This window comes from Athene cunicularia (assembly GCF_003259725.1).
Source record: "Athene cunicularia isolate RWA chromosome 13 unlocalized genomic scaffold, athCun1 chr13_part1, whole genome shotgun sequence".
NCBI lineage: Eukaryota > Metazoa > Chordata > Aves > Strigiformes > Strigidae > Athene > Athene cunicularia.
Window position 1 is genome coordinate 18,258,769 of NW_020799117.1, and position 24,460 is coordinate 18,283,228.

The following is a 24,460-nucleotide window of genomic DNA, read 5'->3' on the forward strand; positions in this document are numbered from 1 at the left end:
CCACGCTGGCACCTGCGTGGTCGGTAGTAGGCCGCGGGCTCGCCTGGGATTTTCCCCACCCCACGTGTTTCTGTTCTTGTGGCCGGGAAGGCCCTTGCTTTTCTGTGCAAGTGCAGAGCCTTGAAGCAACAAGTTTTAAAATAATGGGGAGTTAGCAAATAACCCGCGTCTGAATAAAACTGCGCTTATAATGAAATGGTCTTTTCACAGGCTGCGAGCTTAAAGCAGATAAGGAGTATCAGTTCAAAGTAGATGATGAAGAAAACGAGCATCAGTTGTCTTTGAGAACGGCAAGTATCGCTTGATTTTAAAGTTGCATGTTTTAACTTTTTATACTTAATTAGTGGTATGCGATGTTGTGAGAAGTGAGTGTTTTACCGTGTACATTAATGTCCTTAAGCTTTTTTTTTACTTGTTAGCGGTTTTATATTAAATGATAAACTCTTACTGGTAGTGGATCGTGCCATGTCTTTTTAAATATTTCTTTTATTTAAAAAAGTTTTAAAATATTCACTGATGTTTTGTTGTTTACAACAAGCAACGCAAGGCTGGGAAAGTTTAAAAACGAATTCACAGTAGGGTAATAAACGTATAGTAAACCGAATTAAAGGTCAGAATATGCACTCTTGACATCTCTAGTGCAGTAGTTGAGATGGTACAGGAGGACAGGCTGAGGATGGATGTATGAGAATCCTACATGGGCACAGTTTAGTAGACTTTACCAGAAATTTTTTTTAAGAGCTTTTCCATATATTCCTGAACATAATTCCAGTGCTTTTTTCCACAAGCAGCTAATAAACCTTCCACCCCTCATTTAGATTTAGTTTTGTTTTGATTTATTGTCCTTGGTGTGACCCCCTCTGAGGATGGAACTGGGAAACTCCTATCTTTCAGATAACTTGTCTAACAGACTCCTCACTGAGCAGGTTACTCCTGGAAACCAGTATATGTACACTGGGAGTTCTTAGATGTGTCCTGAGATCTTTCTATTGCCACACAAGCAAGACATAATACTTCAAGGCCTTTGTTCTGGCCTGAGCCTGTTCCTTTTGGTTAGCAGAAAGGTAATATGCTCCAACTTGACATGCAAGGAATTTGAGAGTTGTAGCATCTCTCTGCTTCTAGGATTTATTACTGTGTTTTAAATACAAAGAGATACCTGGACACAAGAGAGTCTTAAAATTGTGGATTACTTCCTACAGTGGAATTGCTTACTAGAGAGACTTGCATCATAGTGCTCTCCAAACTAATTTGGTGATACTGACATTTTAATACAGGCAATTATGGTTTTGTGAATCATGTGTCTTCAGTCCTTGCATTTTATGAAAATTACAGCCTGGACTTGACAGTGACTAGTTTGTTCTTAATCATAATATCTTTTGAGGGAAGAATATAACAGTAAAGTATGTATAGGACAAGTTCATGTGGCTAGTTCTTGTATCTGAGTGTTTGTCATGCAGATGAAGCTAGTGAGCTGTATGGCTTTATCCAAACAGCCTGTTTTTGAAAAATTGTTTATAACATCTCTTCCGTTGCTGTGCCTTTTCATGGGGCTTGAAGCAGATGGATGCATACCAGTACTTATTTTTTAGGGAAAAAATGTCTAATTCAGTAATGTGTCTCTTTAAAGACAAAGAATGACATACAGGAGAAGTGGGTGTTGAAAGTTACAAATAACAAACTGGAAATGTCTAAGAGGCTTGGAAGATCTTGGACATAGCTACAAACAAACAGAAAATGGCTTGTCAGGCAGAGGAAGGAGTTGATGGAAGATAAAGCAGGAAGGTAGCAAATAGTCCATGAGTGATCTGTGCACCTGATAAAAGACTAGATGTGTAAGGGTTGACACGTGTCAGTTCAGATACAGATGTGTTGATGGACTTGGGTATGAGGTACAGGAAGAGGTGGTAAGAAAAAAAGGATAAACGTGAACAGGGGAGGAGGATTGATGCATGTAAAGTGGCATGACGGTTTCTATAGATGTCTTACGATAGCTGAGAACATAAAGAGGGATGATCACTGCTTCATTACCTATTTATTGCCAGTGGGCATGCCTTCAGTGCAGAAATTAAAGCCTGTGAATGGACACTTGCCAGACATTCGGTAAATAAATTGTAAGTACCATAGTATTGCTTGAACTGGTGCAAATGACAGGAGTAACTGGGGGTGGAGGGCATGCTCTTAAACTCTTTTCCTGGTGGGGAGTCTTCCAGTCACAGACTAATGTGTTGTTGCCAGCCCATTTGAGAGGTGAGATCAGAACAGCAGTTTCACCTCTTTAAATTTACAGTAACAAAACTTGCCAGGAGTAGTGAATCCTATATCCTATTTCTCAGCCTTCAGGCTGATACATCTAGTCTGGATCATTATAGCCTGTCTAAAACACAGCTCTTGGAGAATGGAAACTTAAGTTGTATATGCCTCTCCCTGGAGTGTTGACAACTATATCTTCCATGGAGGGTGGAAAGCTTTCTTTTCATGGGCTTTCAGAAAGGAAACAGCCTTGTTCACTTGTCTCTGGAATAACTGGTACTTAAAGGGATATTTGGTTTTTGCATCTCTTGCATGTAATTGTGACTCGGATGTCAGAGTTTGGAGAACTGGAATTTCAGGCCTCTCCCATGTCTGTTGCTCATTTGCCTCCCTACAGCTATGATTTTTGAATCTTAGGAAAGTGCTGGACTTGTACTCAGTGTAAGGAATCCAGGCACTTGAGTTTTGAAATGCTCTGGGACAGCAGCTCTTAGTCCTTCGTGAATCAATGCAGAAGGCATATGCATAAATGACCTTACTGAAGTGGGCAGTTAAGACAGCTTAACTCCCCACTGAATATCCAGTAAAAAGTGTGTAGTATGATAAAGTGAAGCAGTTGGCAGATGAAACATGTTTGGAAGGGGAAGGATAAAGGCAGTGATGCTGCAGTAGTGGTAGCAGTTGTTTCCCTTCCTCTAGGCATGTGTCTGTAGTTCCCTTGGGTGGGCTTCAGTGCTGACTGGACTTGTCACTGACCTGTTTGAATGCAGTAATCCAGTAGCAAAGGTCTACTTGCCACTCATCAAAACACATGGCTTGCAACTGCCAGTGTTATGGGGAAAGAGGATATTGGCTTGGGAAGGCGTGCAGCTGAATCATTAGCAGTCAGAAAATGCAAACTTATGCAGCACAGTGAATGGAGTTTAAAATAATTGAGAATATTTGGACAGATTGTGAGGATGTGCACTGTTCTTTACTTCACAGGTTACTTTAGGGGCTGGAGCCAAAGATGAATTACACATTGTAGAAGCAGAAGCACTGGACTATGAAGGCAACCCTGTTAAAGTAGTACTGGCATCTCTGAAAATGTCAGTGCAGCCTACGGTAAGTCCAGGAGCTTGGAAAAATCTGTTAGGTCTCGGGTGAAAAAGACAAGTCAGAAGAGGTTTTGGTTGACTGAATTTTAGTGAGTGCACAGTGGTCAGTGGGTTCAGACAAGTGTCAGTTTTGCCATGTGTAGTAACTACAAGCTAAATATGAATATTTTTCTTGTGCCTGTAGACTTAACTCTGATCAGCTGGAGATTACAGACTTTTGTTCAAATAATGCATTTTTTTGAGATGATAGTAATTACACATGTCATCTCTCTGTATACAAATTACACATTTGTAAACAGATGCATCTATATCCTGTGTTGCTTTCTTTGAACCTGGGGTGAGAAAGATTAAGTTTTTCTGCAGTTCCCAAGCTCTTAAGAGATTCTAAAGATGACTGCTACCCTTTCTTGATTTAAGGGCACCCTACTTGTCATTCCTGCCATCTGGAATGTAACTTGAACCAGCGTTGCCGATGATGTACGAGTGGAACTACACAATACTGGTGGCAGGTGTGATGGATAATGTTCAAGTTGGCATTGCTGCCAAGATGAGTAGAAACAAATGTGGATTGGTCTGGCTTTGACAAGTGTGCTTTAATTATGACAAGCAATGAGAATGTAGTAAACCCTGTTATGGCTTATTGACCCTGATTTGACTAAACACTTCTGGAATATTCTGTCACGTGGAAACCGGGAGTAGCTATTAGCATTGGAGTCTACAGATGTTTGTACTGTTGGTTTTATTTGAATGGATTGTCTGTTAAGCACACTTTGCCTTCAATGTTGTGAATAAGTAACAATGCATTTTTCCTTAGGTTTCTTTAGGTGGCTTTGAGATCACACCACCAGTGGTCTTGAGGTTGAAATGTGGTTCAGGGCCTGTTTACGTCAGTGGTCAACATCTTGTAGGTATGTGTTGCTATGGTTACTAACCTGTGATCTTGGTACCTGTCAGCACCAACAGAATTTGAGTGACATTTCTGGTATCTCAAGCAGTACTTTCTCTAATGCTGACCCTGTGAATCTTTAATTCACTGCTCTGAGGCATGAGATAACTTGTAGGACAGAGGAGTTCAGAGAAATGCTTGCATACCTTTTCTTGCCTCTTGTTATGTATGGATGAGGCATGTGTAAGCCTTGCAATTTGAGTTCTGATTTCTCTTCTTAAAAAGGGGTGTTAGTTTCCCTGTGTTAGTGTATCACATCAAAAAAGCTGTGAGCTTTCTGCTTACCAGTTGGGAGTATGAGAAGAGTGCCCATTAAATAGTTCTGAGTTTGCACTAGAAACTAAGCTAGGACTATCCTCTATTGTAGAATTGTCTTAGAAACTAACCTTTCTTTCTAGAAGTTCTCTTAAATATGTCTCCCTAGAAAGGGAACAAATTTTATTCTTAACTTTGTGTGGCTACTTTTCTGTGAGGAATGCTACAGGCAGTGTATGGATGGTTATTAACCCATTTTGGATTTCAGTGTAGCATTGGCTGCAGCCATCAGAAAATTTCTGATCTCAGTGGTTAGATCGCTAGTAGGAAGAAGCTTCTATCAATTCAACACCTCAGTAAGACCCTGTCTGGTTGTGGGTGATACTCTTCTGTTTGGTTCTTACTAGCATTCTTGCTTTAATTGTTAAATGAAGTGGGTTTTTTTACATATTGCCATCATTTTACCAGCATTAGAGGAAGAACCAGAATCAGATGATGAGGAAGATGATACAAAAGTTGTGAACACTTCAGTAAAAAGACCAGCAAGTGGAGGAGGAGCTAAAACACCACAGGTGTGTTGTGTGTGTATATATATGTCCCTTCAGTCAGCTTGTCTGTAGAATTTTCTTTTTGTTTGGTATTACGATGCCTCTAGGAGTAAGCAGTTAGATGGCTTGCTGTGATTTAGTATGTGCTTTATGGATATCTGTGGGGAAGGATTATTTTGTATTTGGATCTGGACAAGTATTAAATTACAAAAGTGTAGTTAAGTACAGATAGTTTCCAAAGCTTTGCTGGAGGGGCTAATATGAAAGCTGCTTCTATCTGGAAGTTTTGCCTGCTGCAGTAACTTGAGTGTGTCCAGATTCTAGTGTAAACATCAGTGTACTGCAAAAGTTGAAATGCTGACTGAAGCACTGTAGTGTAGAAGGAAGGATTTGAATGCTCAATGTGCTGTAAATTTGTCAATAGCTTTTGACTTGGCAGCTGTAACATGTTGGGTTTTAGCTAAATTGATGGAAAATAGTTTTGTAATTATGCCTCAAATTGTTTCAGATCAAGGTTGTTGTTTTTTCAAGATAAAATGGTATTGACACTTAGCATGATCTTTTTATAGAAAAAGGCAAAACTAGCAGAAGATGATGAGGAGGATGATGAAGATGAGGATGATGACGATGAGTATGTATTGTTTTGAGAATGTGTTTTGAAATACAGGGTTAACTTTCAGAATACAAATTATGTGACAACTGATTGATAAATGAGCAAGCTACTCTATCTTGGCTACAAAAAAAAAGCAGAATTACCTCGTTTATCTCCACAATGCAATCTGAAATAGTGTTACTCAAATATTTCATACTGGGTTATAAAACGTAGTCTCATGTAATTCATTAACTTTCAATGAACTTAAATTTCTTTAGTCATGGAAGTCCTAAGATACATGTTTTCAGTCAGTATTAAAGCAGAAGGGAATGCACTTAACTGCAGTAAGTGGAGTGTTTGGCCTGACACCTTGCCATATGTTAGAACAAGATATAGGATAGATTTGGGAAGATTACTTGCTTCCTTCATGAGTAAAATGTTTTATTGGGAGGGAGGTTGAAGACTGATTTGTAATGTGGTTAAAGCTCTGAGTATGAATCTTGAGTTACAGTGACTTAACTTTCTAATTGTAGTGATGAGGATGACTTAGAGGATGATGAGGAAGAAATGAAAACACCAATGAAGAAAGTAAGTGGCATATATACACACACACACATTGTGACCCCCTTTGCCTGTGAAGTGTTTAAGGAACTTGAAAGGAATTGAGTGATAACACCAGATGGGCTTAATATTTGCAGCTAAGCTTATTCAGACGGGGAGTAAGTTATGACACTTAACAGTCCCAATTGAGTCATCTTTGAAGATTCATATGAAGACCCCTAAAGCAGAAGGGAGGAGGGAAAGCTGTGTTTGCCTAAATGGTTAGGTTTGAACTCTATTGTAATGCAGAAGCTAACTGAAGTGTCCTCTTTGTGCAGTGTTCTGTTTTGTAATGGACTAGATATCAATACAAGGCATGATAGTAACTGGGCAGATAGTACTTTAATGAGCTTAAGCACAACAGTTTGGAATGTGTGAATGAGATGCTTTTGGGTTAGCTTTGTGTAAAGTAATTGTAGTGGGACATTCACTTCAGTATGAATGCATATCCAATCCATGTTTTATTTTGCTGCAGAGAGGAGTGGCTGGGTTTTCAGCAGCATGCATATACACATGTGCAGTTGTCAAATTGGTATGATTTTATGTAGGGTTGTTGAGCCCCAAAACAATCCTGCTCAAAGATGTGGGTTGTGCTTTGCCATTTCAGTTCTGCATGCTGTGAAAAGGGTCTTTTTAGCAACCTAATTTTCAATAAAAGAAGGATCTAAATGTGTGAGCCTGTTGGAAAAGGTTCATTTCAGGCAGCCAAGTGCTTGAATGTGAAATTACATCAGCCCTTGAGTGCCATCTGGTGGTAAAATGAACTGTAAGACAGCTTGGCGACTGCTGAGGTAGAAGGTAGTGTTTTTTGAAACTTGTGTACTTTGGCTTGAACTTGTATGTTCATACCTGGTGTTTAGAAACAACTTTACTATGTGCAGCTCTGTCCTAATGAATTTCTATGGGTGATAGTGCACAGTAGTTTAAGGCCTGGTAAAGACAATCTGAATGGCAGACTTCCTGCCTTCTAATTAAATCTAGGGTGGCTGAATGAAATGATCCCTTGATTTATGAAGGAATGTAGGAATTCAAATCTTCAATATTCATGTGGCATTGCCCACGCACATCTCAGATGATACTTATGTATGAAATGCCAAATGAGGTAATGGATGTGTTACAAAAAACAAGTAGCACTGAGTCAGATCTTGGAATTACAGTGCCATCTAGAATTAGTCTTAGGCAATGTCTGTCCCCAAAAGTCTGCATGGCAATTTATAAGGACAGCTGTAATAATATAAGGAAAATGTAGTGGAGGTCCCATGTGTAGCAAAACTTGATCTTGGTTATGTTACACATTGTGCTGCACTGGCAGTTATTAATTTGAGTTCCGGTAGCATACATGCCTTTTGCTTCCAATAACGGACGCTGATGATGTTGCATGGACAATGAAAATGCTTTTTGTTTGATGTTAAATAGTACGTATTTGTCACTAAGTCTTGAGTATTATATTAACAAGCTTAACATTTACTAGCAGTTTTTCATGGCAAATGAACTTAAGTGCTTTCTTTTCAGCCTGTCCGTGAGGCTTCAGGAAAAAACATGCAGAAAGCAAAGCAAAATGGAAAAGACTCTAAGCCGTCCACACCAGCATCTAAATCAAAAGTGAGTAAAACAAATGTTTATTCTAGAGTGGAAGCTAGTTTTCTTGCCTAAAGGTAACTCTAAATAATGTACTAACCATTAAGTTAGGTTTTTGAATATGAAGCATGCTGGAGATACTGTTTGTTCATTGCTTCATGTTGCCCTGTGAAACTTCAGTGATTTATATACCTACAACAGCCAAGATTGAAAATCAGACATTCTATCCCTTTTGAGTATTGGTGATTCCATGGTTTAAAATACAAATCTTTTTTTTGTGCAGTTTGTACGAGGATGAGTACAGTAGTAATTCCAAACTTAAATATCATTCTTTTCCTGAAGAATGTGTTGAAAGCACAAATTTAACTTCTGTGACTTTAAAACTATCTGAACTATCTATGTGATAGCTAGTTCTTCTATTCCATATAAATTCTTAGGTTTTCACATTATTGTTTTTAGAAAACTTTATCTTGTGTACTAAGTAGCTTTATGTGCAAGTTGCTAATGAAATGAATTATTTTCAGACTCCAGATTCCAAGAAGGATAAATCTCTAACTCCAAAAACACCAAAAGTCCCTCTGTCATTAGAGGAGATTAAAGCAAAAATGCAAGCATCTGTAGATAAGGTGAGTTTTTGTAAACTTGGGTTTCTTAGCCTTATTTTTACATGCCCACAGATGAGAAGAATTTTATGTTTTTAAGAAATGCTTGCATGTCGCTGTGCTGTTATCAGTGTATATTGATACAGAAGCTCAGGAATGAAAATTTACTCCGGGCAAAAAGCCTCTACTCATGAGAAACTCCTTGTCTTTGTATTCTTCAAGTAGTGATTATTAACTTGGTATTTCTTAGTGAGCTATCTCAGTTAAAATTTGAAAAAAAAGCCCGAAAAAACCATCACACAACAAAACAGCAAAAAACAAAGCAGCAAACCTTGGGTGGTATTTATTCTGAAGGTGTCTTAACTAGTGTACACATCTTATTTTGGGCAACTAGAGTAAAGGAGAGTTCTTTACATGCTTGGAGTAGGGTGGTCCTAGAGCAGTCTCTAGCTTGGATACCCAGATGCTTGTAGAGCTTTATGACTTCCAGAAGGGGGAGACAAGTGATTGTGATATGCATTAATGAATCAATGGAGACCTGAAAGCATTTGCTTTCTGAACTGGAGTGCTGGGGTTAATGGGAGTCTCCCCTCAATGGATGTTTCATCTTTTTGAAGGTCACAGGGCAGTGACTCGGTTTCTGGTTATCAACTCTTGACTAGCACTTCATGCTTATGCATGTGAGTATTGTTAGCTGCTATATAAGTATAAAAAAGAAAATGACATTTTGGATGTAGCTGGTTGGGTAAAAGTATAGCAGGTAATAGCATTACTTCCCCCCTTAGCCAAGTTTGGAAACCGGTGAGTTAGCTAGGAGTGCAGTTGAGTTACACAGCAGTACTGCAGGACCTGACATCTAGACTATACAAGTCCTGGTTTTACTTCACTAGCTCAGGAGTGTGCTTATAGATTGTATGCTCATTTGTGACTAAAACAGATTCTTTATTGGAGACTTATTTGACTGATTTTATTTTTGATTGATGAAGAATTCTGGTTTTGGATTTTTTTTTTCAGTTTGGTCTGATGAAAGAAACTTCTTCCCCCTTACAGTGACAATCAAATCATCTAAAGAATTAGGATTGTCTCCTGCTTAAGATTCTTAATGTTTTGAGGTAGTTCTGTCCCAGGAATGCATAATAAGACAAAAAATGTTATTGTGTAGAGTGGATGTAGAGTGAGCAATTGTGATTGTGATCAGGATTGAAATGCATCTCCCTAAATTGTGAACCTGACAGTGATGGATGGTATCATTCTGCTAGGTCAGACTAACCTCTTGGATCTAGTGGATGCTAGGGTGGTTTTTTGCATGACTCAGAGGAGCCTCGATTAGTGTTATTTCTGCAGTGTAAGCAGAAGTGGCTGAGCTGCTTGCAATAGGCAGATGTCTCTATGGAGGGAAGCATGCAGACCAGATGACTGGCAAGTAGCTTTAGAATATACTTGCTGTTGCTGAAGAGTGTTTTTACTGGGAAATGCTGTGTAAGCACAAACATGTAGAAGCTATAGCAGGCAGCTTAATTGAATGTTTTCCAAGCTGGTTTGAGAACATACCTTAGTAAGGCAAAAGGCTTGTGCACTGCCATATACAATAGCATTTCTAGCTGATAGCCAGCAAGTTAGCAGCTTTAAAAAAACACTATTAAATTAATAAGTAATATCTACAAGCTATCAGGAAAACGTTAGTACTTAACAGAATCCAGAGGTAGGACACTGTCCAAATCCAAGCTTCTTGGTTGCAGTTTCAGATATTACTAATGTAGCTTTGTTTACTTTGAACATAAAATTGCTGTCTTCTGCAGTGTGCTGCGTAGCAGCTAAGTGTACTTGCATAATTGGCTGAGTATTTCAACTGATGTACCTGAAAAATGGGGAAAATTACTCATGGGGCCTATGAAAGTAAATCGGTGTTTCTTAAAATTGTGTGCTGTATTATTTTTGCCTGAAGATAGGAAAAGATGTGAAGATAAATCTAGATCTGTGAATTATTACTGAATCTGCTTTGTACATTTGAGTATGTACAAAGACATTTTGAGATACAAGCAAATGTCTTTGGAACAGTTCCAAATTCGTAGAACTAATGTATTAGAATGAACCTTAAAGGAGGTGTGGGACATAAATTTTTTGCTTTAGTGAGCTGAAGTCAAAAAATGTACCTGTGAAGGACAGTAATGTCTCAAGTTGCATGCTGTAGTAAGAATCTGTAAATACGGAATTAGTTTTTCTGAATAGCATATGAATGTTGACTACAAACAAGGTTATTCAAGTGGTGAATGATTGCTGTTATGTTTCTGAGCATAAGCAAAGATGCTTGTACACCTGTTTTAGTGTGTAGGCACTCCTGTGAGAAATACCTGGGTACTGTAGTTGAGTGAACTTTTAAAAATGGTTTAAAAGCAGATTGGTTTGGGATGTTGCAAGGTGAGTTCAGTAAAATTCAATCTGCATTGCAAAGGGTTTAAGCTTCATAAGTTACTTATTGGAAGCATTAGATGACCTGCATACACTAAAGCTTGCTTTTTTCAAAATAGGGTTCTTCCCTTCCTAAGCTGGAACCCAAATTTGCCAACTATGTTAAGAATTGCTTCAGGACGGAGGACCAGAAGGTAACTGAATTTATTGGAACTTGATAAGTCCAAAAACTTTTATAACCTGACTTAAGGATTCTTTTCCACTTCTTAATCTTTACAATCTTTGGACTGTTTCAAAGGGTTACAAACCACGAACAATACTTCAAATTAAATAAATGGGAATGGTTTTAAGGGTTTAGTTGGCTAAGATGGGAAAGCTAATATTTTATTACATTTTTCCAGCTTTTATATGGTTGGTAAATTATCTCTTGCTTACTAAACCCACAGAATTTTCCTTTTGGCACCATATTGGCTAAGGAAATGAGCTGTGGTTTTCCTTGCTGCTGAATTTGGCCACCTAGGCCTGTCTGCTGTTCAGCCTTTTGTTGGGGAGGGTGTCTGGGAGGGGGAACTGTTTTGTGATTGAGATTATGGTTTTCTTGCTACATTTTCTCCCAAAGTCAACTGAACTCTTGTAAGAGGGCAAGCCAAAAGGTGGTATCAGGAAGCAACTTTCTGAATTAGTTATTACTCAACATATACTGGGCTAAAATGCGTCTTAGATTTCCCTATCAAAATTCCTGTGAGTTAAAACTTTCTTCCAATGACAAAATTCCTTATGCTTTCCTACTTCCCTCAGTGGTTCAGAGTAAACTTGTCTGATAGACAAATTGATAGGTTCTTGAAAGAATGTTTAAAAGCAGTTAGCCTCAGCTACTGGAGTTGGTCTGACATGAGCCAGGGTAGGCAGAGTTCAGCCAATATTTGCCTAGCTGGTCCACACCCATCCTCTCACTTACCTTCACTGAATTCTTACTATTGTGACCTAAAGTGAATAACAGTCTTATAACAGATGGACCCTAATGTCTTGCTTTCAACTTGATTTTCTCTGAAAGGAATGCATTTTTTGTTGTAATTTGATGTCAATATTTTGTGGAGTAAGTGTAGATAGTAAACTAAAAATAATTAGAAGAATGGATTTCAGTTTCTAACTTTTTGTGTACACTTCCAGGTCATTCAAGCTCTCTGGCAGTGGAGACAGACTCTGTAAGAAAAGAAAACAGTTTAAACAGTTCATTAAAATCTGCAGTCTTATTTCTGTAACCATTATTTGGCTGTCCTTTTTACAAATGCTGAAAGAGCTTTCCCTACTGTGTCTGATAAATGTCATCCAGATTACCTTGCCAAGAATGTGTTGTCCAAAATGCCTGTTTAGTTTGTAAAGACGGGACTCCACCCTCAGCTTCACTTTTAAGTATGTATGGAATGTTTTGATAAGGCATGGTGGTGGTGGTGGTCAGACAAATGGAAATGGTGGGGAGACTAAATGTACGTGGAAAAAAAATAAAATTTAGTATTTTAATAAAGTACTATCGTTTCTTTTTTTTATGGGTTGGGGTAGTCTGCGTACTGAATGAAGAAGATAACAGGGCTTAGAAGTTCTCATAGGGGAACTACTGTGAAGTGTTTTAGCTACTTCTCTTTACCAAGTACACATTGGATAGTCTCACTTATGTTGTCAACTTTAAAAAACAACTCCAATTCCATGAGCTTTACAGCTACTGAGCAGATGATTGGTGAGAAGACTTAAGTGGTAAGCAGGGCTTTATTCTTGTCTGCAAGTGACCACTAATTATATAATTGCCTAAAACAGCCTTTCCTGCATCTCAGTTTCTGACCTGCTTCATTGCTCTTTGGTTTATGGTTTCTCTCTTAACAACTGAGTTTGTAGGGCTTGTGTCTCCACTTGTAAAATGTAATACTTTTGATTTGGGAATTGCTGGCTTTGCTGTTCCTCTGAGGGGCAGAATCACTTCAAATGCTTGAATGCTATGTCTATGTGTAGTAACTGCAGTAATGGTATGAAGATGGAAAGAATACTTAATAAGAAAACATTTAAGCAGTTGTATGGTTCCTATAAAACTTTGATTTGATCCTTGCTATGTGTGAGAGTTAATGCAACTGGCTTCTGTTTTGCACAGCAGAAATATCTTATTTGAGAACAGAAAGGCATTAAAGCAGGCTTTAGCAGGTAGGTTTTTTTCCCACTTGAAGGACTTGCACAGTTGGGATCTTAGAGCAGTTGCCTCCAAGATACGGTAAAATCTTGCTGGGTTGTGCTAATTGAGCACTAATTGGGGTCTCTTTACTGGGTGTTATTTTTTTCCAAGTTGTTCTAGAAACAGAATGTATAATTTGGTTTGTAAAATTGTCACTGGAAATACTTTTAAGGTTTGCTATTATAAAAACTTCAATTTCTGTAGTTTTGTTTCTGGGCATGGTGGAAACCAATGCAAGTTTCCAAAAGCAAGTATTTCTTGGAAAAACAAAGCCAAGCAAAGTGCATGGTGGAGCAGTGAAACACAGTGCAAGTCTAGTGTCAAAGATTCGTTTAAGCTTGAGTATAATTACAGCATGTGAAATGGCAGAGAGTAAGGGTTTGAAATGCCTGTTTTGGTGGGGTTATGTCAACAGATGATGTCATATGCACAAGTGAGAGCAAATTTCCCTGGTGAAATAGAGCTAATGGCACAGTCAAGCTTATTTAAGCAAATTGCCCTCAATTTTGGCTGAAACAAGTGAAAATTGTACAGTAATTTCAGTAAGAGGCTATCCAGCCAATAAAATATTCCGAGTATTAAACTTTTAAGAAAAGCTGGGGTGTTGCCTGTCTATAGTTCACTGACTAAAGCAGGTCTTTGGGGTGCAGCCACACTCGGCATAAGGGTTGCAAGGGGGAGATGGAGCCTGTATAGGCCGCTGTAGAGGAAAACTTATTCCTGTGCTGAAGCCAAGGTATAGTAATGTAAGTCAAATCTTTGTCAGGCTGCCATTAAGCATCATGAGGCATCTTTGAGGCATCTGCATCATGGCATAAAAATGATAACTTTACTTGGCCTGGGTTAGCTTGCTTGCTCTGTTTTCTGCCAGTTTTACATTCTGCTGTGGAAAGTGGTCAGTGGTCAGTCTGCCCTGCTCCTGGCTGTGGGGTTGTCTGCCCCATCCCTCCCAGGAACAGGCCTCGCCCCTTCCTGCCAGTCTTGACTCAGAGTGCTTGGCTCTGTTGGGACTGGCCATTCAGTGATTTGTGGGGCTGCTGGGCTGTGCTGTCAGATATTCTAGGATATTCACATGCAGCTGCCAGTTCTTGACTTCTTTGAACAGAGCCTCAAAGGTTGAATTAAAAAAAAATTAGTTTAAGCTCAAATGTGAAAATACCTGTTGAGAAGATACCAAATACCAGATGTGGGTTATTGAAGTACTGGTCCTGACTTTCTGTAGAATTGAAACATGTTATTACCGTGGTAATAATGGCATGATTGCAACAAAGCTGTAGAGTTTGATAGCTGTGTTGAGGGCTATAAGCCTGTGTGGTCCTGGTCCTAGGGAACGGTTTATTGGACAGCATTGGGGTCTGTCATCCAGTGCATCAGTGAAAATCCAGGCTTTCTTTACCATGGGGAAAACAACTTCCCTTTACAGCATGGTAAAAGGCCTCTCCAGGCAGTTGTCCATTGGCCTCTTGTTTCTACATGAATTTCTCCCCCTGCTGCCTTGCCTTGTGCTCCTACCTTTCTCCATGCTTAGTTTCCTCCCAGAAGCACTTGATTCCTTGCAGCAAAGAGGTAGGTGGTGGTGATCCCCTGCACAGGACAAGGGGGAGGCTGAACGGGTGTGCGGGACCATGCGGGGTGTGGAGATGCTGCTCTGCTGCACAGTGTTGGCTGCAGATACAGCTGCTCCATATGGATATCTGTTTTGTCTGGTGTTTCTGGACGTTGGGCTTCAGAGGAAGTGAAATAGAAGGATACTGTCCTGCAGTAAAACTGCCTTTTCCAGCTTCAGGAGGTCTTGGTCTGTGTTGTCGTCTTTGGGGTGTTCAAGAAAAGGTGCTTGTGGTCACCTTAGGTCTGTCTCAGGGTTCTGTTTGCTCCTGTGAATCAAACTAGCTTGCCAAAATGGTGTTTCAGACCCCAAGCACTATGGTGAGTATGGAGCTCTTATTTTGCCTGTGCTCAGCAATTGTTGCAGCCTTTGGAGAGGAAGAACTTGAGCATGGCTGGCAGGAGGGTGGAAGGGAGTGTGTGTGGGCTGAGGTAATGGAAAACAGGGCCAGCATGGGTGGTGGTTCTGGGCTTCTTGCCACCCAGACAGTCCCTCAGGGGCTTAAGTTCATGCTGGAACATGCTCTCTGTCCTCTCCTCTAGAAATCTTACCCAGCTACCCCAAGCTATGTTCTGTCTCCTTCCAATGTGCCATTACTGACGCGCAGCCAAACTCTCCCAACTTTTCCTTTCCTCTTTTCCTGTGGAACAAGCACACAGATCCTTATTCCTCATCCCATTTTCCTAAAGGGGGGTGAAAGACTGCATCCTACCTACAAAATGTCATAGAAAAAGCTGTAAATGAATTGAGTGGTTTGGAGCTAAGTGTTAGATGGAGCGCCTTTATTCCCTGGCCTTGTCTAATGGGCACTAGGTCCTGGCAAGCAGCAGGAAGCACAGTTGGTTGCGTTGAATGACGTTTGGAGGTTTTGTGATCTGGTATTTATTAACGGTTGCTTTGTCTGAGTCCTGGCTCTTGTAATCTGAATGAGGAGAGCTGATCTTGTGTGATCAAGCACAGGAGAAGTGGTGCAGGACTTCGAGGTGTGCCTGGAAGGGCTGGCTTGTCCTTCCTTTTGCAGGCAGCAGAGGGAATCTCCTGCTCTCTACTTGCTGGGTGTTTATCTACAGTACACTTCGAGGAGCAATTCTGCATGTTGTGTTGGATCAGATCTTCAGTGGCTGGCTGGGTTGTCTGTTATGTAAGCAGATTTTAAGACATACCTTATTTGAACCAAATAAATATGTGAAATGTTAATTAAGATGATGTAAGGGTTCCATGGAGGCTACTGGACTCTAACTATGCATGCATGGCCTGAAGTCAGTTGTGTGGTGATGATGACTTTGCTCCTTACTTCAGAAACTTTCTTCTCCCACCTCTTTCTATCAGCTCACCCTAAGCAAGCCAGAAGAGCCTTTATAGGAAAAGGATTGTGGGAGAAAAGGATGAGAAAGGGCAGTGAATCAAGAGGAAAAAGGGGGTTGAGGGTCAAAAGAGAACAGGAAAGAGACCCTCAGTAGGTTGCACAGCAGGGGACCTCTAACAGTGCCTGCCACTTCCAGAGGTGTCCATGTGAGCAGTGATGTGCTGCCCAGAGGCTTGTCCAGCCAAGGAAATGGAAATCAGCATAATTGAATAGTAAATGGCAAAAGGAGGGAACATAATTAGTCCACTCAAACCAGAATTGATGTGGTTCATCTTAGATCTCATGTTTAGTTTACACTGGTACTAGAAACAGTTTAAAACTGAAGGACTGAAGGTCCTATAGTCTTACTCAAGATCCCTTCAACTAACTGTTGGAGCCATAAGCCTGCTGAGCCCAGTCCAATTCTGTTGACTTACTTGGTATTTAAGATAAAATGAGTTCCTCTTGGACGAGGATATAAATTTTTGAAGCTGTTTTCAAGTTAAGCCTGAGGTTTTTTAATTGAATTTTTATGAAAAATAACTGCAGGGAGAGTTGAAGGCAAATTGTAGCTTGTCGATGTACTTGGCATTTCACTGCTATAGCCACCTTTATCCATGCCTGATTCCTGTAACTTCTTTCTCATTACTCTTTATGTTTTTCTCAAAGCTTGTAATTGTGATGTTCTCCCAAGAGTGTCCTTGCTGAGAGACTTCCCGTGACACAGATCGTGCTCTATTGAGGCAGTGAGAGTATATATATCATCCCACTGTTGCTTCCCATAGCACCTGCTGCTTTAACTGTTCCCTGTATGTGAATGTTTGTGGACACTGAGGCACTGGACAGCTGATAAAGCTTTCCATGTAGTAATAAGGCCACCTCTAGCCTTTAGGATATTTCTCTGCCCTGTAATGCTTTTTTTCCCCATACTTTTAAGCATTTCCATCAAGTTTCCCACATGGAAATTGCTTTTTAACTAAATGATCCCACCCCTCCTAGCTAAGGGCAATAACATGTCATGGGATCACTGTACTGAAGAAGGGTCCCAGCCCTTGTGGTCTCCAGAGACTACAGGAGGACCAGGAAGATTTGGGGGATCTTGCCTTCTTTTTTGGGACCTGAAAGTAGAAGTACTTCTGCTTGTTCCCTCTAGCTTTATGGTTCTGGATAGTCCCTTCTGACTCATTCCTAGTTCTAGATCTTTAACACAGCCTTCTTACTGACTTGGTCTGTCGCTGCTCCTCAGGCTTCTCTCTGTCTTACTGCTGTTCCTTATCACTTCCTCACCCATTTTTTTCTACCCATTGCTGTTAGCACTGACTTCTCTGGTTAGTCTTGTACTCTCAGTCTCCAGATAAAGCTTGAATACCGTTGCAAACCCGGTGCTCCTGTATGAATCTTTTTCCCCTTCTGTGTTGCTTGGCAGTGTGTCTGAGAGCACAGCAGAGACTGGTGCCCTCATTTCAGTCGTGGTGAAGAACGGTGATGAAAAAAGCCCAGTCCTGCTGCTGCACCTCCAACTAGAGCTTTCAGCCTTACCTGTTTGCAGGGCTGCAAGATGCTTGTGGGTGCACCAGGAGAATGACCTTCAGAGATGTCTCTCTGACCTGTGACACTGATTTTCCAGAAAAAAAGTCATGTTTGGGTATATTTTTGTGGAAACAGTAAAGATGATGACACACCTGTCCGTGGTGTTTTCTGAGTTCTTGCTCTGAAGCCAGGCTCCTCTTCAGAAGGATCAGGAGAAACACATTTTTCAGTGTTGTTTTCAGAAAGAGCTGTCCTATGTCTGTCTCAAGGCCCACTTTGCTTATTCAGTTGTTCCATGGCTGAGGACAGTGACATGGGGTAGTGAGAGGTCCAGGCCATCACCAGTTATCAGTGCCTGATCTGTGCATCAACCCTGAACTGCCCCAGGGGTGGCACGTGCCAGCAGTGTGGACATGTGTGGTCACACAGCCTCCATGTGAGGTCCTGCCTGAGATACCACCTGGAGCATCCCAGGGACAGTGGGAAGGAGCCTCTGGTGGTGGTGTGGGGAGGGATCAGCTGTTCCAGAGAGAAGGAGGCTCTGCAGATGGGGGTTGAGATGGTGACTTGCTGGAGACAGCTTAATTCAGGAGACTTCAGTCAAAGAGGTTTATGTTTAAGAGCTGTTGAGCTGAAAAGCTCTGAGTCAAGGAAATATTAAGTTTTGAAGCTTAACAGCTTGTGATTTTTTTTTTTTTAGGGAAAAATGAAACCATGGAGGGATATAAATCCAAGAAGCCAAGCACTAGGATTTAATGCAGTGAAAAGGCTGGAAAGTGGAATTTCCCACTGGTTTGTGTATGGTTGTCTGCAGAGGTTTGTCTCTTCTTGCCTCTGTTTGGAAGCATTAAAGCAGCTACCATGTGCTTTCAGAGAGGAGCTGTGATGCTCCTGGGTGGTGGGACCAAGGAAAGCCCATGAGCATCCTCCCTGTGCAGGACAGGCAGGATACCAGGGCAGGGGTGGCCAGGGTGGGGACATGCACTGGATGTGGGCTACCCTGGGAATGGCACTAGGCCACTTGTCTCTCCTTCAGCTTGAGATGTCCATCAGTTTCAGTGCTTTTGTTTTCTTCATTCCTCTACTGATAAAGCACTGAGATTTATTTAACAAGTATTCTGGAGCTTTCAGAGAAGTCTGAGGTTTCAGTTACCTCCTGAACTTCCACAGGATTTGGGGTTTCTGTGGAGAAAAACCTTTGCAAACCCTGAAACTGTGGCTGCTGAATAAGAGGTTTTGTTGTTTTTTCTTACAAAGTGATCACACACATCACAGCAAGGATTGTAGCATGCTGGGTTATCCTTTTGCATGGGGCTGAGATGTGCATATGGTCTGGAGCTGGAAGAGGTGCTGCTTTTGCCTCTTCCCCAGTAGTCCAGGAAGGGCCACTGGCTACAGAAGCTCTTGGGGGGGCATCCCTGCACTCTCTGGGGTGGGACAGCCTGTCTGCAGCACTGGGCTGGCTTGTGGCAGCTTTTGGGATTTCCTGGCCATCTCTGTCCTCCCAGGACTTGGTGCTTTGCCCTGCCTCAGCCCCCTTCCAGTCCACAGAAAGCTTGTCCCACTTTGTTGCCCCTCTTATTAATGCTGCAGAATGAAAGCTGCCATGCTTGATATCATATTATTTGTGTTATCTGTAGCATTCCATTATCCTGTTGGTTTATATTTGGTATGTATTATGTGTTTTGTCAGTCTTCATTCTCGAAGGCGGGAGTGATCAGAAAGGACCTCCCCTGGTCAGGGCAAGGAGGGCTCCAGCTCTTGCTCACCATTAAGAGACTTCAGGTCACTCCTCACGTCTTTGTCCAGGCTGCAGATAGAGACCTTCACTTCTTTCCAGCTGGGCTTCCCAGCAACTATTAAATAGCAAACATATCTTGCTAAAAAAGATGGGGTCGTGCCACATCTGGGTCTCAGTTGTACCAGTATTCAGGTCTCTTGACTAAGACCCTAACCCACCCAGGTGCTGGGTCACTGCATGGGATTGATGCCTCTGTATTTGCAGGTTTAATGTCTCTAGTTCCCCGTGCCATCCCCACTGGCTGGCGTGGCATGGTATAGTTCATGTGTTCTATGTTGGCATCTGATTTGTGGGGCTTATCAAGCACTGCTCAACAGTCACAAGCTAAAAACTTGGTGAACATAAGGCACTCGGCAGCAAAAGCACTCTTTTTGGGTTCTTTTTTTAGTGTAGTAAAGGAAAGCTGTGTTACGCATGTTCTGATTTAGTGTTTCAGATGCTTGGTGTGGGAATTCAGCATTTCTGCTTTCACTGTATTTATGCCTTTGGTGTTTCAGTTAATTTTCTATGCCTCCATGCATTTTCAAAGTCCAGGCAACCAGCAGAGCTATTGCAGACACACATTGGGTCTGTGCTGATTTCCCTGGCTCTTAATCTGTCTCGGGGCTTGGTGAAATCCCAGTGTAAAAGCTGATGACGTATGGTTTGGATTGCTTTTGTTTCCCTCACATGGTTTGTTTATGTCCAGGGAGAAACTTCAGTGTGCTAAAACCTAAATTCCATCTGGAGTTAACTGATAAGTGAGCCTTCCCTATGCCTTTTGGTATGCAGTGAAATCTGGGAGCTTCAGGGGCTGAGCACCAGCACCCAGCAGCTTTCCAGCCTCGCAGCTGCTGTCTGACAACTCATGGTGAAGCAAGGTGCTGGCGACCAACCATGGATGCAGAGCACCAAAATTGCTAAACACCAAATCATCACATGCTGTTCTTGTGTTCAAACCATCCTGACGTAAGAGTACGGAGCTGCTGCTCTCGGCTGCTACCTGTACAAGGTGGGGGAAGCATCACAGGGTGCATTAGCAGTGTGAGGGGTGAAGAGGGCTGCAGAAAGTGAAAAAGCCGTCCATGTCTGCTGCTCCTGGCTGCCCTGCCCGGCTCTAAGCACCTTTCCTGTGCTGTTGCTTGCAGGGCTCTGTCTCAGGGGATGCATTTTCATTTAGAAATTGCAGCTTAGCTTGTTAACCTTTTGTGTGGTCTTTCCCTCTCTTTGCCCATATGTACCAGCAGAGCTGTTGGCCATGCTGCCACCTACCACACTGATGACTTGAAAATTGCTTTCAGAATTTTCATGCAAGTTATATATGCATATATGTCTCCCTGTGTTGTGCTTCCAGTGCTTCAAATCAGAGTTTTAGCCTGGCGCTTTGTAGCTGGCTGAATCCGAGTCCTGACAGTTTGCTCTTCATGTTCCTTCTGCAAGGTTGTGGCTGAACAACATGCTGCTAAAGTCCTGTCCTCATGGGTATTAGTTTAGGGTTGTTTTGAGGTCGTTCTTCTGTCAAATGGCACCCTCTCCCTCCCTGCCTGTCCAGGCTATGTGGCAGAAATGTTTCTAAAATCCCTTCTTACCTTGGGATGAAGTTGCCTTTTTGTATGTAAACTGAATAAAGACAGAATATGTACCACAGCCCTTCTGAAAGTTGTCTTTCCTTTTACTGAGGGTTTAAAATATAAAAATGCTCTTCAAGTTGATTTTCAGTAAGAACTACATATTGAAATTACCTAAGGTTTTAGATGCAGAAGATGACAGGAGCAAACGGTGCACAGGTTTGCTTGCGGGCCACAAGGCTGGGATGTAGAGCTGAGCTTGGTCTTTGTAAAATGTCAGTCTGGGTTTTTTTTTTTTCCTTTAAATATTGGATCTAAAGGAGAAAGGTCCCTGGTGGTGCAGTGGGGCCAGATCCTGCGCTGGCCTTTGCTGCCGGCTTCTCATTCACATTCCAAAGGGACATCCCGTGGGTGGGAAGGTTTCCTGCTCAAGCATGCTGCTAAGTCCTTGGGCCCATTGAATGGGTTTCATGCTCTGTGAAATGTCTGCTTGTTGGGTGATATGGACCACTGGAGCAGGGCAAGGGAAACTCATTTCACTGGGGGGACCTTCACAGCCCTACAAGCAAAAGGTCATGCTGCTCAGACTTTGATTGGAGCTGCCGAAGAGCAGTCACTAATCCAATAAGCCACCGAGGCACTGTAGGACATAGTCTTAATTCAGGCATTTGCATGGGTGAGTGAAAGGCAGTAACCCTGGGAGATCCCAGGGAACGCCCTGCAGTGCAGAGACCCTACCTGGCCTGCGTCTGGCTTAATAAAACATCATGAACGCCAAGCTTGCAGGAGCACGCTGCACTGGCCTTCGCGCCCCACGTATGCCATATGGAAAATAAAAGCTTAAAATAAAAGTGTTCATTTCCCAGTAGACATTGGCTGGGTTTATGTTGGGAATCGGATCAAATAGCAGCCTTCAGCAGAGAAGCAATAGGCCTATTGCTACGCACATACACACATATTTTCATAACAACTTGCAGCTAAGTGGTATTTCTATTTTGCCACATATATATGTGAGCTGCATAATCTGTTTTCTGCGCTCAACTGTGTTTGTCAAGGCTGGTAGCCTGAGATTCACTTAATATTGGTAGTATTCTCCAAGTAACTACTGGGGTTTTTAAAGGGTTTTGTCCAGCTATCGAGGCGCAAAGCATGGATCTAATTTAAATAAAGAACTCATGGGTGATTGCAAATTAAATGTTTTAATAATCAAAAAGAGAAAAATCCAATGTAGCCTTTTTAAAACAACTCCCCCAGGTGTTGCCCTGTCAGTTCTCGCTGAGGTGCTGTAGCTGCTGTGGTTTTCCCTGTTGTTGGGGAAACTGAAATTATAAACATTAGCGGCAGCTTCACAAATGACTTTTATAGCCATGTTGCTTCTGTCTGGGTGCAGCAGCCCTGGGCTGGCTTGGGTATTGGACAACGCCATCGGTTGCTGTCTAAGGAGCCTTTTCTCAGAGGTGGGTGTTGGGGCTGCCATGATGCAAAGCCCTGAAGTGGTGGGATGGGTGCTTGTGGCCACTGTAGGGACTTCCATCTCTTCCTCAGCGCTTGCCAATGGCATTTCTACATTGGACTGGCCTTCTGAGGGCACGCAGTAGAGAACCATGAACTTCCCTTTAGATACTATTTGCATCACTGGGATGTACAAGTGTAAAACATTGTCCTAGTTAAAGACCCTGAGATCCTGGAGGCCAGCCCACATGTTGGTGACATAGAGCAGCTTATGCGCTCAGCGTGCTCCAGGCTGTGCTCACATAGGAAAGGGGGGCAGGTCATGTGTGGGATGCTTTGGATTTGAAAACCTCACCAAGAAATACTGATTTCCGTATTACGGTTGCTGAATTTTCTGTACTCGTCGAAGGAGAAAAACACGATGCTTTCAGCTGGCACAAAATGTCACCTGTGTGAAAGATTCAGCTTTGAGGCTTGGCAGGATGAACCTGATGTCTGATGGGAACGGTGCAGCAGCTTGGCACTGTCATGGCAAGGGTGGAGACCAAGTTTCAAGTACTTGTTTTCTGCATGGATCCTGCTTCCTCAAGGATAATTTTGGGGTTGGGAAGAGAGAAAGGTGACATGGGCTGTTGGTGGAGCAGGAGAAATCTGATTTCAGCTGAGGCTGACATCCTTGGTCTGGTGTGGTCTGTGGCGCACTGGCCGTCTGTGGGAGACTTGGCCTTTTCAGGCTCTCCCTTGGGCGGAGAGGCCATGCAAGGCTTCCCACGGCCAACCTCTACCATCTTCCCCCTCGGCATGTGATTTATGACAAGACTGATTTTACAGCTTGCATTTGTGCCTAAAGAAGAGTTAAAGGGAAAAAAACTCTAAGGAGGGTGAAAGAAACCCATCAGGGCTCGACTCCTGCCCTGGGGCTATTTCTGAGACAGCTCAGATTAGTTTTCTGGTTGCTCTGAGTTTCAGAGGTCAAGAAAGCAGAGAAGGAGCAATCAAAGCTCATGCTTGCCGATGACTACGAGCAGCTGCAAGTGTTGGAGAGGAGTTACTTCCTTTCAGTCTACAGAACTGCCGTGTGCGTTGTGCAGGGTCTCCTTGGGTGGCAGATACTGGATTTAGCGGGGTGATGGGCTGGTGCCCATGGAAATGCTGGGCTTGACTCCCCGCTGTGCAGTGCCCATGGGTGACTGAGCAGTGCCCAGTGGCAGAAGGTGGGGTACGCTGGGTTCCTCCACACCTGGACTGCCTCAAGGAAAAGAAACATTGGTGACGATTAGGAATATGTTGAATATTTTCACATCTAGGCTAAATGCTCTCATTGTGTGAGTCCCCAGATTCTGTTTCTACTGTTTCTGTGTGGGCATCTTGGTGAGTTCAATGTACAGGGCTCGGGAAAGTGATTCTGATGGTCTTGGCCATCCTTGGAAACAGCCTTCAGCTGTGGCAAGGTGCCATGGGACCACTGTGATGGGGTTGTGTGGTGCCACTGGTGATGGTGGTATCAATAATCGACAGTGGTTTGGATTTTTTTTTTTTATTAACTTGTGGATCCGTAAGACCAGAAGTGTGAAGTCCCTTAGATATATCTAATACGTGAGTTAGTGCTGGAGGTTTTGTAAGAACTTGCTTTGGTCACTGTTTTCAAACTTCTTAACATTTTCTGTGCCTCTTGGGCCTGAAACCGTAGGTTAAAACCCCTGTGATTTGGTGTCGGAAGGGTCTCCGGTGATGGACTCCGGGGATTGAAGATGCTGCTTGCTTTGCGGCTGAGAACACGGAGGCAGAGCGCTTCGCTCCCCACAGGTGTGGGAGCAGCAGGGCCCAGCGCGCTGCGCCGATGTGCGCTGTTACTCGAGTGGAGAATTTGGAAAGCTCGGAGTTATGAGCTATGGTTATGTTCTCACTTAATAAGGTGTTAACTGATGTTAGGCGCTCTTCGGAGAGTTAGACTATGCGTGGAGGGTAACAGTTCCTGGCGTTTTGTCTGCTATAAACGAGCTTTCAGAGACGGGGAAAGAGTTACCGCACGCTCTCAGCGTGTGAATATTTTTCTTTACCTGGAAAAAAAAAAAAAAAAA

At 42.3% G+C, this 24,460-nt stretch overlaps 1 protein-coding gene across 1 annotated transcript; it reads left to right on the plus strand.

The window, feature by feature from the left end:
• Nucleotides 1-203: 203 nt before the first annotated feature.
• On the plus strand, nt 204-12,408 carry NPM1 (nucleophosmin 1; the record flags this gene model as incomplete). The annotated part of the gene is made up of 10 exons (XM_026858555.1): nt 204-290; nt 3,238-3,357; nt 4,165-4,258; nt 5,020-5,123; nt 5,669-5,730; nt 6,225-6,279; nt 7,804-7,893; nt 8,394-8,495; nt 11,000-11,074; nt 12,051-12,408. Coding segments are annotated over 10 exons (828 nt in total), but the record flags the coding sequence as incomplete, so codon positions are not given.
• Nucleotides 12,409-24,460: the final 12,052 nt, after the last annotated feature.